This window comes from Sardina pilchardus, chromosome 24, assembly GCF_963854185.1.
Source record: "Sardina pilchardus chromosome 24, fSarPil1.1, whole genome shotgun sequence".
Lineage (NCBI taxonomy): Eukaryota > Metazoa > Chordata > Actinopteri > Clupeiformes > Clupeidae > Sardina > Sardina pilchardus.
In genome coordinates, this window is record NC_085017.1 from 9,178,424 (window position 1) to 9,191,065 (window position 12,642).

The following is a 12,642-nucleotide window of genomic DNA, read 5'->3' on the forward strand; positions in this document are numbered from 1 at the left end:
GAAAACTGATGGAAAAATTGTCTCTTTACGGACAGACAAGGGATTTGTTTTTTTTAAGAAGAAGAAAAATGAAAGTGGAACATGCTGTCTGGGACAGGACTCAAGGGAAACTAGGATGATGGAATAGCTGTGAACCTGGTCCACTTTCTTTTTTTATTTTCAAGCATCTTTTACCACATTGCCATCATGCCTGCTCACATTTTTTTGACACCACCTCCCAGCAAAGCTGAACCCACAACTCCCCAAATGGGCCCCACCCAATGACTGGACGACTGTCATAACCTCTCGGATCGAACCAATTTCGGATTGATTTGTCATCAGGACACCCTTTGGCCTGGGCCACAGTGGCACAGCAGTGTCAATGGGAATCTCTCGGTCCGACCCATCCATCTGTCTCTGTATCTATCCATCCCTCTCCTCCATCTCTGCTTAAATCCCTTCTTTATCTTCCACTGCTTCATCGACCTTTGACCTTAGGCTGTGTCGTTCTCTCTGCCTTCATTCCTCTTCTTGACTCTGTTTGGCTATAGCTGTCCTCTTACCCTCATCTCATCTGCTGCCGCAATACCCTCCGTATAGCACATAATCCATCTGTACCATACGACCGGCCCTCTGTCTCTCTCTCATACACACACAAACACACACACAGACACACACACACGCACACACACACACACACAAATCAACATCAATAAAAGGAATCACCATCTAACCCACTTTACACAACCTCTTCTGCAAACTCTTCTCGTCTTGGTCCCTTTTCTTTGTCTGTTGTTTAATCGGCCCCTGTCTGTTGGGTCACTCACTGTCCATCGTCCACCCCACCCTCCCCCGGTGTCACCATGTTGGAGCACATGTCTCGCCGCTCTCGCTCGCTCGTGTCCCTCTCGCTGACGTCCCTGGCCCTGGCGCTGTCGGTGTTGGCCTTCTCGACATCCTACTGGTGTGAAGGGACGCACAAGGTGGTCAAGCCTCCGTGCCTGTCTCCCGTCAAGATGAAGAACTGCGGACAGAACAACAGCCAACCCTACACCACTGGTAAGAAGATCACGGGCAGACCTGGGCAGACTTAGCCTGGCATAGCCCTCTGTAAGCTTCTGCTCAATTTTCATTTCCCTTCACCATTACCTCTGTACGATACGAGGGTTTGGTATGACCAGGCTATGGCAGACTAGGCTGTTGATATAAGTAGACTGTAACAGAATTTCCCACCTATTACCTATACACTAGTACACTAGTATACTGTAGTTGTCTGGGTCTAGCTGTTGGCTGCAGCAACTCAAGTTAGGTAGCACAGATTGTTGATGACATGCCAACAGCAAGAGCCAGACCGTTAGAGCCAGACAACTGAATTTCCCACCTACTAAGGATAATCATGCTCCCTGAGTAAGGTGACCAGATGTCCGAGACCAAAAACGGGGACATCATCTCAAAAACGGGGACATTTTCAGTTTCACTATCAATCTGATTGAAATACATACAGGTTTTGTCTTCAAAAAACGGGGACATAGGTAGTTTTTCTGTATTTTGCTGGGGACAAGCAACCAAAAACGGGGACTGTCTCCTGAAACAGGAGACGTCTGGTCACCCTATCCCAGAGTGTTGTTGTCTGACTGCTCAAGCTGTCTAGCTCTAGCCAACAACTCAAGCTAGGTAGCACAGATTGTTTTACTGACAGTAGGCTACTCAGTGACCTCAATCTAAGTGAAAAATAGAGTTTCCTTTACAACATCTTTGAGGATCACTTTCAGAGTGATTTTAAGAATGATAAAAAGCTGACATCAAAATCCATCAAATTGTATCCATCACATTCAACACGAGGAGAGTCTTTCCTCATCGTTGGTCAGTGTGGACGCTTGAATAGTTATACTTAAATGCTGCTAAATGTCATCTGCTATGAGGTTAATAGACAGGGGAGGGCTATACCAAAGATCCTTCCGCTTTAACCCTCTCTGGCTATACTGTACATGGGAATACTGTGCATTATTTTCTTAATTCTTCTTTCTGATTAAAGCACTCAACTGATTCTGAATGATTGGCCTATAGAGCGCTGAGATTAAAACACGGGTGCGGACAACATACAATTTTGTCCTTAACAATTAACATAAGACGCTGTCGTGCGGTTTATAAATAATGCAGATAATACACAGGAAATTGCCAGTGGCTCATACAAGCTGGTCAGTGGTATACTCTCACATTGTCATTGCAAACAAACTGTCTTTTACATGAGAGAATGAGATGAAAAATAAATGAACTCTTCAAAATGCTGGAGAACTCCACTGCTCTTGCTGTAACTCTCCTGCTCCCAAACTGATACTCCCTACTCTGCACCCTGTGTGATGGTTGGTGCCTTGCATGGCAGCCTCCTCCATCGGTGTATGAATTTGTGAAGGAATGAGTGAGATTTACTCTATAAAACACTTTGAGAAGTAGAAGAGCAATATATAAATGCAGTCCATTTACCATTTACCATTCATATCAGTTGCCACTCAGCTGTGAGGTCCTTATTCCCACACATATTCTCCTGTGTTTTGGCTCTGCTTTCAATCTAACAGATATGCTTCATGCTGCAATGTCCCTACAACCAAACTAATGTATATGTGATGGGATGCTGGAAAACCCACCAGATGGTGAAATTTCATCAACTTAAGATTTTGATGTTGCTAGGATAGTATGCAGGATGATGATAGGGGACGCTGGATGTTGCTAAGACGGTATCAGAATCTAAAGTTGGTGATACAGAGGTTTGAAACGGAGCAGCATTCAAGGATTTTTTTTATTTTACTAGTGTTGGGTTTTCTCCATCACAGCCATACTAGAAGGGCTCTTTGAATGAGGACAGAAGAGGCTGATTCCGTCAGGAAATCAAAAAAGCCACAGTGTTTTCAAACATTGTGATGAAATTGTTTGGGAATTGTCATGTTGTTGGTATCTCTTGCCGTCAGCACACAGCAATTTCTTGTCCCAGTGGGACGTCAGGTTTATTTGTGTGTTTATTTGTCATGCAGCTTGTTTTAAAGCTCAAAACAAGGTTTTGCTGTGTTACAGCTAGTCTGAGGTAGGCTATAATATACGTTACAATAAATAACAAATGACATACATAGATCACTAATGCCACCAGCGACCCCATATTACGGACAGCATTGTATATTATTCCCAAATCCGAGATTACACGCCCGGTGGCATTAATGTTTCTTTTTAAGCCTGTGTTCTTCTAATACAACATTCCTGCTGAACAACACAGACCAGAGATTATCCCAAGTGAGTAGATTTTGCAAAGAAGTGAGGTCTGTCTCACCAATGATTTCTGCTGGTGAACCTAAGGGCACATTTGGGAGTTGGGAATGGATTTATCCAAAGCTTCTGTCGTGACAGATTACTCAGGAGGTAATTTGTGTACTTGAGGAAAGTTACTCCAAAGAAATGTGTGAAGTTCGGTTTCAAAATGCAATAGGCCTATCCTCCATTTAAATTCATTTCCATAATTTTTTTTTTCATTTATTGGTAATATCAATGTAACTGCTATTATGTTATTGTTGTTTGGTTATCTTTACTCAATCAAAACAACACCACCACAATTTCATTCAATAACATGTTTTATATACATATATATATATATATATATAGGCCTACTGTATATATATATATGTATATATAGCCTATGTATATGCATGGATATAGAAATATACCACATGCACCAGATAGCGTATATGCAGATGAAATTTCATTGAAGCCGAAGTTCAAGATGTCAGGCAGGCATTTTCCAATCTCATGGTGAATCATGCAAGCAATCAACCGTCCCTCGAGTCAAAACCATCAGCCGAACCTTATTCGCACAGACATATAACGGCGGTGGATAATCCATCCTGCGGTAGATTTGTGTGCTACATAAATGTAATGTTGACGTACAGCATGCATTAGAGCGCAGGGGCTATATCGGTGCTCTTAAACTGCTTATCTAAAAACAAATCCATGCTGTTTTTTGTTTGCACATTGTCTGCTCTGTCATGGTGTCAAACACACAAGCAAGGTGTGTCACACCACCAGATCATTTTGCACAAATGGGAAGGGTGACAGAATCATCACTCAAAGGCTTCTACAGCCTATCGGAGTGACTCCTGCTTCTTCCCTAAGAGCAGAGGGGCTTTTTTTTGTTGTTAACACAGAAAAATAACACAAAACAGTGCAGGAATACTTTATGCATAGTGTGTAATGATCACTGTGAAAATCAACCCAAATGAGTATTGTTTCGGCAAAATAAAACCTATACTGTCGGTACATTTTCCACATCAAGAAAAGCTGATATCTGACAATAAAATGTAACGACAATCTGCCAATAAAAAGAAGCAACAAACCATCCCACCTTCTCTCTGCGTCTCTGCAGAAAGTCCTACCGTTGACCCACGCAAGCCCGCCTCCAACATCACGCTGACCCCGAGCCAGAAGGAGGAGCTGGCGCGCATGCGGGCCAAGAAGATGGCCAACGCGGTGCACTACATCTGGGAGACGGGCGAGGACAAGTACATGCTGCGCTACTTCCACACCGGCTTCTGGCTCTCCTGCGAGAAACACAACCAAGGTAAACGTGCAAAGGCGGTAGGATGTGTGTGTGTGTGTGTGTGTGTGTGTGTGTGTGTGTGTGTGTGTGTGTGTGTGTGTGTGTGTCGTGTGTGTGTGTGTGTGTGTGTGTGTGTGTGTGTGTGCATGTGTATGTATGCGTGTGTGTGTGTGTGTGTGTGTGTGTGTGTGTGTGTGTGTGTGTGTGTGTGTGTGTGTGTGTGTGTGTGTGTGTGTCTGTGTGTCTGTGTGTCTGTGTGTGCATGTGTATGTATGCATGTGTACAGTATGTGTGTGTGTGTGTGTGTGTGCGCGCGCACATGTATGCATATATGTGTTCAGTTTTTTTCACTTTTTTGCTTACTTTCCACATTTTGCATCAGTCTAATTCAATATTCATCTTCCATCACAGTTGATATGTGACCACTGACTATGTGATTCTTGTTGTCTCTCTAATCTAAGGGGAGGTCTGCCGGAGCTTCATTGAGCTGACACCAGGAGAGACACAAGGTCAGACTCAGATATTTCAAAACATTCAGCTTCATATAACTCTACTGTAGATGTTTTTTTTATGGTATTCACTCATCTCTCTCTCTCTCTCTCTCTCACTCACTCTCCCTCCTTCTCTCTCCCTATCTATCTCTCACTCTATTTCTGTCTCCCTCCCTCTCTCTCTCTCTCTCTCTTCTTCCCTCTCCCTCTCTATTTCCCTCTCTCTCTCTCTCCCTCTCTTGCCCTCTCTCACTCTCTATTTCTGTCTCTCTCTCCTTCTCCCTCTCTCTCTCCTTCTCCCTCTCTCTCTCTCTCTCTCTCTCTCTCTCTCTCTTTCTCTGCATCTCTGCTCAGGTGTGTTGTGGCTCTCTATGATCTCGGAGTTTACGTACATCGGTCTGCTGGCTCTGGGCTTCCTGATGATGTGGATGGAGGTCTGCTGTCTCTGCCTCAGTAAGGAGATGTACGCCCTGAAGATCAACGCCTTCGCAGCCATGTGCACCGTCCTGTCAGGTGCGTTCTGAACACACACACACGCACACGCACGCGCACGCGCACGCGCACGCACACACACACACACACACACACACACACACACACACACACACACACACACACACACACACACCAAGCCACATTAACCCACTTTGTGTTTCAGTGGTCATCAAATGTTGGGCTCATAAAATGCATTATTCTGACCTATCTCTTAGACCGCCACTACCCAGTGCTGTGTTCTCATACACACCCATCAAGCTGAGTTGACACAATCAATAAACACTTATAAACACTCATCAAATGTGTCAGAATCAGAGTCAGAATCAGCTTTATTGGCCGGGTTTGCGTAAACAAAGAAGGAATTTGACTCCGGTTCATCCTTGCTCTCAAGTACAACACTCAACAATAACATAGAAAAACAGTAAGAACAGAAAAGGGCAGTAACTGCAGTACACCCACCATGGCGTCACTATGAACCAGTTTAGAGAGAGAGTCTTTGTGCACTTCCCAGGTACAGTACAATACAGGAAACTACACAATGTTCAAGAGAGGTCTTCCCACTCCTTAGATGTCTTCTTGCTTTATTTTCATATGTTTGGCTTACATGTGTTACATCTCTGTGATGAAAACTGTAGACATTCTCTGTTTGGACAGATACTGGTTAATCCCTCTGTGGCAATATGTATACATGTAATGCATAATGAAAGCTGCAATCCAGCGTATATGTCCACTGAATCTCCATACACTGCGCCTGCGATCACATTTGGTTGGTAATAGCTTAGGCCATCAATACAGACAGTGGTTCTACTTTTATTTTTATATAAGATAGCATAAATGATGTTGCATCAGTTCCTGACCAATGGCACGACACAAGGCTTGTCTGACCTAAAGTGATCTGAGGTTAAGCACACGTAGGCCTCTGACATCGACTGACTCTAGGTTCATGGTGACACCAGCTTGCAATAGGTATGCATTTTATATAAGTTGTCTGTATCTGTGCCCGTTTGAGATTGAGAGCATTAATTATTCCTTCCTGTACAAACTCACTGACAAACTCTCTCTCACTCTCTCTAGCTCTCTCTCTCACACACACACACTCCATTAATCCAGCTATATGTTCCTATAGGTCTTCCAACAATTATGTCACAGTTTTCATGGCCTCTTCTCACCCTTTCATCTATGTGTTTCATAACCTATATATATATATCTATATCTGTCAATGCTGGCTTTTATGTGGATTTATGTATGGCAAAGTATTAAGGAGATTAGTTATAAGTCTCTCTCTCTGTGTCTGGCTACATCTCTGGTGCTTCCTCTCTCTCTCTCTCTCTCCCTCTCTCTCTCTCTCCCTCTCTTTCTCTCGTTTGTCTGTGAGTAGGTTTGATGGGTATGGTGGCCCATATGATGTACACTACCGTGTTCCAGATGACCGTGAGCATGGGGCCTAAAGACTGGCGGCCACAGGAGTGGGACTACGGCTGGTCTTTTGCGTAAGTGTCCATCTGTATACGTTTATCCGACAACTGCGGAGAAAAACACTCAGACTCTATTGTCCTCAAGCCAATTTTAGTCTCATGATTCACACCAGTATATGACGCGAAGGTACTATCTTTCATTTTTTTGCACATACCTGTACTGTTTCTGTACACTGTGACTACTATTTACATCTTTCTATCTCGAACTGTCTCACAATATCATTGTGTGACGCACGCATTCATGCACAGTGCACACACTGTTTTACTCAAACTGTATCTCAATGTTTGTCTGTCTGTCCTCAACTTTCCGTATTGTCCTCTCTCCTCCCTCTCACCTCCTCCTCCCCCTCGTCCACACAGCATGGCCTGGCTCTCCTTCAGCTGCTGCATGGCGGCGGCCGTCGCCACGCTCAACTCCTACACCAAGACCTTGATCGAGATCCGCCACCGCCAGCGCATCCAATTGGAGGAGGCCCGCGCCGCGAGCCACGCCCCCTCCTACGACGAGGTCATCACCGAAACCGACGGTTGCCACGGCGACGGCGGCGGCAGCATTTACTCGGTCAACCGCCTGCTGCACCAGGCGCAGCAGAGCACGCTGATCGAGAACATCTGGCACCCGCACGGCACGCTGGTGATGGGACCGGGGGGCCACCACGTGTCCGGCGGGGGGATGGTGATGGTCGGGGGGTGCGGGACGGAGGGGTGCGAGGACTGCGAGAGGGAGATGGACGAGATGGAGGACGCGCAGGAGGAGGAGTACGACGAGGACGACAACTACGACGAAGAATTAGGAGAGAGGGAAGATGATCTCTGCTGAGGAGAGAAGAGAAGAGAAGAGAAAAGAAAAGACGAGATGAGAAGGAGAGAGGGAAGATGATCTCTGCTGAGGAAAGAAGAGAAGAGAAAAGAAAAGACAAGATGAGAAGGAGAGAGGGAAGATTATATCTGCTGAGGAGAGAAGATGAGATGGGCAAAGAAAAGAAGAGAAGAGAAGAGAAGAGAAGAGAACGAGACAGTGAGAGATATGGAGAGGGTGATAATGTAAAGAGAAGTTATGTAAAGAGAAACCAAGAAGACTCAGAAGAGATGCGAGAGCATAGAGACTTTGGAGACTTCTCTGGCGAGTGAGACTGAACAACTGAAAGGAACCTGGAAGGTAAAAGTGCAGAAGACCGACACAGACACAGACTGCTTGAACTCACTGACTCTGTCAGCAGGTATCTCTCTTCTATCCCTGCCTGTGCAGACTGCCATGGGTGGTAAGGTGGGATGAGTGTGTTTGAAACACAAGTGAACAATATAGAAGACACAAAACTTTGGAGATATACCGGCACACAAAGACTACAGACCTCAGTTATGACTGAGATGGTTTTGTCATTGTTACCTCCGCCAAGGAGGTTATGTTTTCAACAGGGTTTGTTTGTTTTTTAGTTTGTTAGCAAGACTAAAAAAACTTATGGATGGATTTTGATGAAATGTTCAGGAAAGATCTGAAATGAACTATTACATATTGGGAGTGATCAGGGTAATTTTTGGTGCAAACCACAAATGTGGGGGGAACTAAGGCGCTTGTGGAGGTCTATGCTCTCTGAATGCTTTTCTAGTTTAAAATTAGAATGAGTTGTTGATGCCCGTCAGACCCCAATAAAAATCCTTTTTTTGTTTTGTTCAGTACTCGGTAGACAAATGGAGATCAACATTATTGTTGTTCTGAGACTATACTATCTACATTCCAGGTTTGTGTCTCTAGGGGCCCCTCTTATTCGTCTTTTTACCTATCCTCCCTTCCTTCATCAATCCTCGTTCCCACTGATCTAGATCAAGAATGATGGGGCAGCAACAATGGGATAGTCTATCCAGTGTTCTTTATAGATCAGTGGGGATGAGCTGGAGGACCGAGGAAGGAGGGAAGGGAGGATAGATAAAAAGATGAATGTAAAGGGCCCTATGTGTTGTGATTGTCGCCATGTTTATTTCTTTTGTAAAACTCTTCCCTCCTGTTCTTGTCTTGCTGTTCAGCTGTTCTGTGTCACACTTGGAAGCAAGTGACAGTTGGAAGCAGTTGACAGTTTAGATACACGGTATCATTCTGTAGGCTATACTTGCAGCTGAAACTTTTTGAAAGAACAGATTCCTCTCTTACAGCATAGTGCCAACAAAAACAACTGCAGCAAAAATGTGCTGGTGAGATGCCATCTTCTCAGATTTCTGCCATGGTTTATTTGGTACATGTGGTGACATACTGATGTATGAATCTACGTCTTTCAAGGAGGAAGTTACCGTAGTTGCCAAGCAGTGGTATTTGCCACTCATTGCATTCTAATGTATGCACTGCCAAATCATCAATGATTAAGTGTCATAACTTTTGTATCGTACATGGCGTTGTGCAGAAGACATACACTCTAAAAAAAATGAAGATGCTTAAATGGTTCTTTAAATCTCTGGATGTTTCTATGGAGAGTCAAAACTCTGTGTTGAACCATTGAAAAAGCACTGAAAAAAGGTTCTTCTATGGCATCGCTCTGATGAACCGGTACTGGCGGTACTTCATTTCTTTGAGTGTACCTGTTGTTTGAGAAAGTGTGTTGAGGGGTTAACCATTCGGTGGACCCCGTTGTTATTGCAGGAGAAAAGAGATTAGAAGAGATCAGAAGCCAGTATATTTGCTTGCTCACCTTGCCAAGAAATGTCAAACTTGCTTTGACGACCAGTCCAACGGTCATCGTCAATCAACATCAGAAATTTCTGTCTAGTTTTTACACTTTATGTACATGTGAGATATTTTACATAAAATGAATGAGATTAAAACATTTTTCTGCTGCTTTCTTCATGAGCCTTTCTGGGCCAGTTCAGAGACTTAAAGGTGCACTATGAGATCCTAAATGATGTTACTTCTGTTGATGTTCCACGTAAACAAACAAAACACTAGTTTTATTTCCAATGCATGCTACTAAATCAAGTTTTCTCACTGCCCCCAACCCATGTGTGTATGCTCACTAACCCCCAACCCCTCCCCTAAACATCTTGTTGGTGTTTGACGTTTTACAGCCCTGTTTTGTCTCCAGAGACCGGATTTTTTCACAATGTATTCAGGGAGCAGGCAGCAAGCTGATCAAAGGGAGATGGCTATGATTTGAGACAAAAATGAAATTGCTCTAAAATCCATGCAAGATCTCATAGTGCTCCTTTAAAAATTGAAAAAGTACCCGCACACTGTTGCTGCTGCTCCCGAAGAGATTTATTGGCACAACGTTTCGACCAAAGATGGTCTTTGTCAGGAGTTAAATTTTCGGTTTCCACTTTACCTTGCACCTGTAAAAGTTGGAAGTGCGTGCACTCTCTGCAGCTCCAGTTCAGAGACTTCACAATAAAGCAACACAAATAAACAGCCCGTCTTCTCTTTCTTTGCTCTTCATAACTCAGAAAAGCCAAACAGTCAAAATCCTTCCATATCCAGGATGCACAAATGCACATCTAACTTGCCGTCAGGGATGTAGTGGTAAAATAAGAGGTGGGAAAACTATAAATTCTGTGATCACTGTGAGGTGGCGCCATGCGTAAATTAGTTTGTCTGAAAAGCTTCCCCTACAGCTTTAGCGTGTATAATTTACAACACCACTCAATCGGTCAATCTGCATTTTCATGAGCATGATCGTGAGGCTGCAAAATGTTCTGTTTGTCAGTGCCACCGACCCAGTGACACAAACTTGCAAGTGTGGTTTTTCCGGCACAGACACTAGGGGGAAGCGAGACAGCCATCATTCAACCCGAAATAAGTCAAATAACCATATGACTCCGAAGCTGATCAGTTATGGCAAATTAAGTTCAAGTAGTAGTTCACCTTTAAAGGTACACTATGTAAAATTTTTCCGTCAATCCATTCGTTTCATACTGTTATATATGATTAAAGGAGTCATTACCAATACCGATCGAACAATGTTTTTTTCGGCCACCCTAGATGTAGAACCATGCTTGCAATTTCAGGTACCCTCGGGACGCACCCATGGTCTAGGAAGTCTCATGTGAAGTCTCAATCATGCTCATGAAAAGGTGCTAAAGCTGTAGGGGAAGCTCTGCAGAGAAAAAAACAAGCATAAAACGAGCGAAAACAAAAAGCGAAAGCGAAACCGGCGATGAAATTGCCAATTCTGCATAGTTTCCCTTTAAGTAGCCAATAAGAAAACACATTTTCACTTCTTCAGTGCCTCAGATTTTTCGTAATTACATACTAAATCTTAGCCTAGAAATCTAGACGCACCCTAGCGGGCAAAAATATTTAGAACGCTCTATCTACGGAGTCCTTGAGCCCGCCTTAGCTCACCTTCGGCTTCCGATATTGATGCCAGGGGGCTGGCCTATGCGTCCTTGTTCGACGAGTTGGGTGTGAGACCGTGTTGCACAACCATAGAGAAAAACGAAAGATGGATGAGGCTAACGAAGCGCGCTCGTTTTAATTTCGGATTTGGAAGAGTTAGACTTGGGCTTTTCTTTGAAGGTTGAGCAGAAAGTAGCACTCAAGTCATTCGTTTTAAAGAAAGAGGGATTTGCCATTTTGCCGACCGGCTACAATTGGTCACAAATGCGGGCCTATTACGTGCAGAGGCAGTTTGAAAGACAACTGTTCATCCCACCCACAGGCTTCAGCTCTATGAATGGTCCGACCCCAGACTATACATTTCTGTATAGTTTGGCATGCCAGGCTAACTAAATCTGGCATCCCTGCACCGAAAAGTGCCAAAAAGGACTTACACCATGCAGTACTCCAAACAGACCTGTTTTTTTCTGACCAACACAGATACTTTGAAATGAAAATGAATCAGACTTTATCGTATATTCCACAAAATGTTGACCAGAATACTTTTTTTTATTTTAAAGAGACCATATGCAACTTTTTCATAGTCATAAAATCGCTCAGAAATCGTTGTTTTGCTTGACTGACCAGTTTCATCGAAAACAGTAATATTTCCTCCCGCCCCCAGTGTCCCTATCCGCTATTGCAACCTTGCAGTTTCTGCAGGAGACGATCGCTCCTTGTTTACATCTGGAAGTCTGAGACGTGTAAGGAACAAGAATAACCACGCTTGCAATTTATATATTTATATATAGCCTATATACTGTATGTATAAATATACACGCTAAAGCTATCGGGGAAGCTCTGCAGAGAAATATGCAAGCATAAAACGCGCGAAAACGAACGAAAAATGAAACTGAAACCAGAGATGAAATCGCCAATCCTGCATAGTTCCTTTTTAATTTTGCTTGCACCCAAAGTTACCATTAGCTCAGTGTTGTTTTCTGTGCCACACTGGAAATCCCTTTGGGAACGGACATGTTTGTTTGTACAGTTGAGAGGGTCTATTATAAAACCACAAAACACTGAACAATCACACAGCTCGACCCTCTCCACACTGAGACAGCTGCTTTTGAACGCTGTGGGCTGAAGATTACGAGCGTAATCTCTCCCAGCCTGGAGAAAGGAGTGGGGGGTTGCCAGTGGGACGGGATGGATGGACAACAGGACAAGACGAGGAAGAGCGGACTATACGAGACTGGATTGAGTCACAGATGCAGTGGAGTTGATTGAGGGATTAAGAACTGAAAGAGTGGAATCAGACCTAAC

The 12,642-nt window shown here is 43.9% G+C and overlaps 1 protein-coding gene across 1 annotated transcript; it reads left to right on the top strand.

Moving 5' to 3' along the window:
• The first annotated feature begins 854 nt into the window (after nt 1-854).
• Nucleotides 855-7,839, top strand: si:ch211-232m10.6 (uncharacterized protein LOC572203 homolog). The gene is made up of 7 exons (XM_062530117.1): nt 855-1,063; nt 1,231-1,237; nt 4,477-4,579; nt 5,020-5,067; nt 5,404-5,562; nt 6,923-7,034; nt 7,380-7,839. The coding sequence occupies exons 1-7, from the start codon at nt 855-857 to the stop codon at nt 7,837-7,839; spliced, it is 1,098 nt and encodes a 365-aa protein (XP_062386101.1).
• The last annotated feature ends 4,803 nt before the right edge of the window (nt 7,840-12,642 follow it).

Excerpts from the sequence above, each read along its gene's own strand:
- si:ch211-232m10.6 (XM_062530117.1), top strand. The coding sequence starts at position 855 with ATGTCTCGCCGCTCTCGCTCGCTCGTGTCCCTCTCGCTGACGTCCCTG. Across the intron at positions 5,068-5,403 it reads GACACCAGGAGAGACACAAG|GTGTGTTGTGGCTCTCTATG; the intron begins GTCAGACTCAGA and ends ATCTCTGCTCAG. Across the intron at positions 5,563-6,922 it reads CATGTGCACCGTCCTGTCAG|GTTTGATGGGTATGGTGGCC; the intron begins GTGCGTTCTGAA and ends GTCTGTGAGTAG.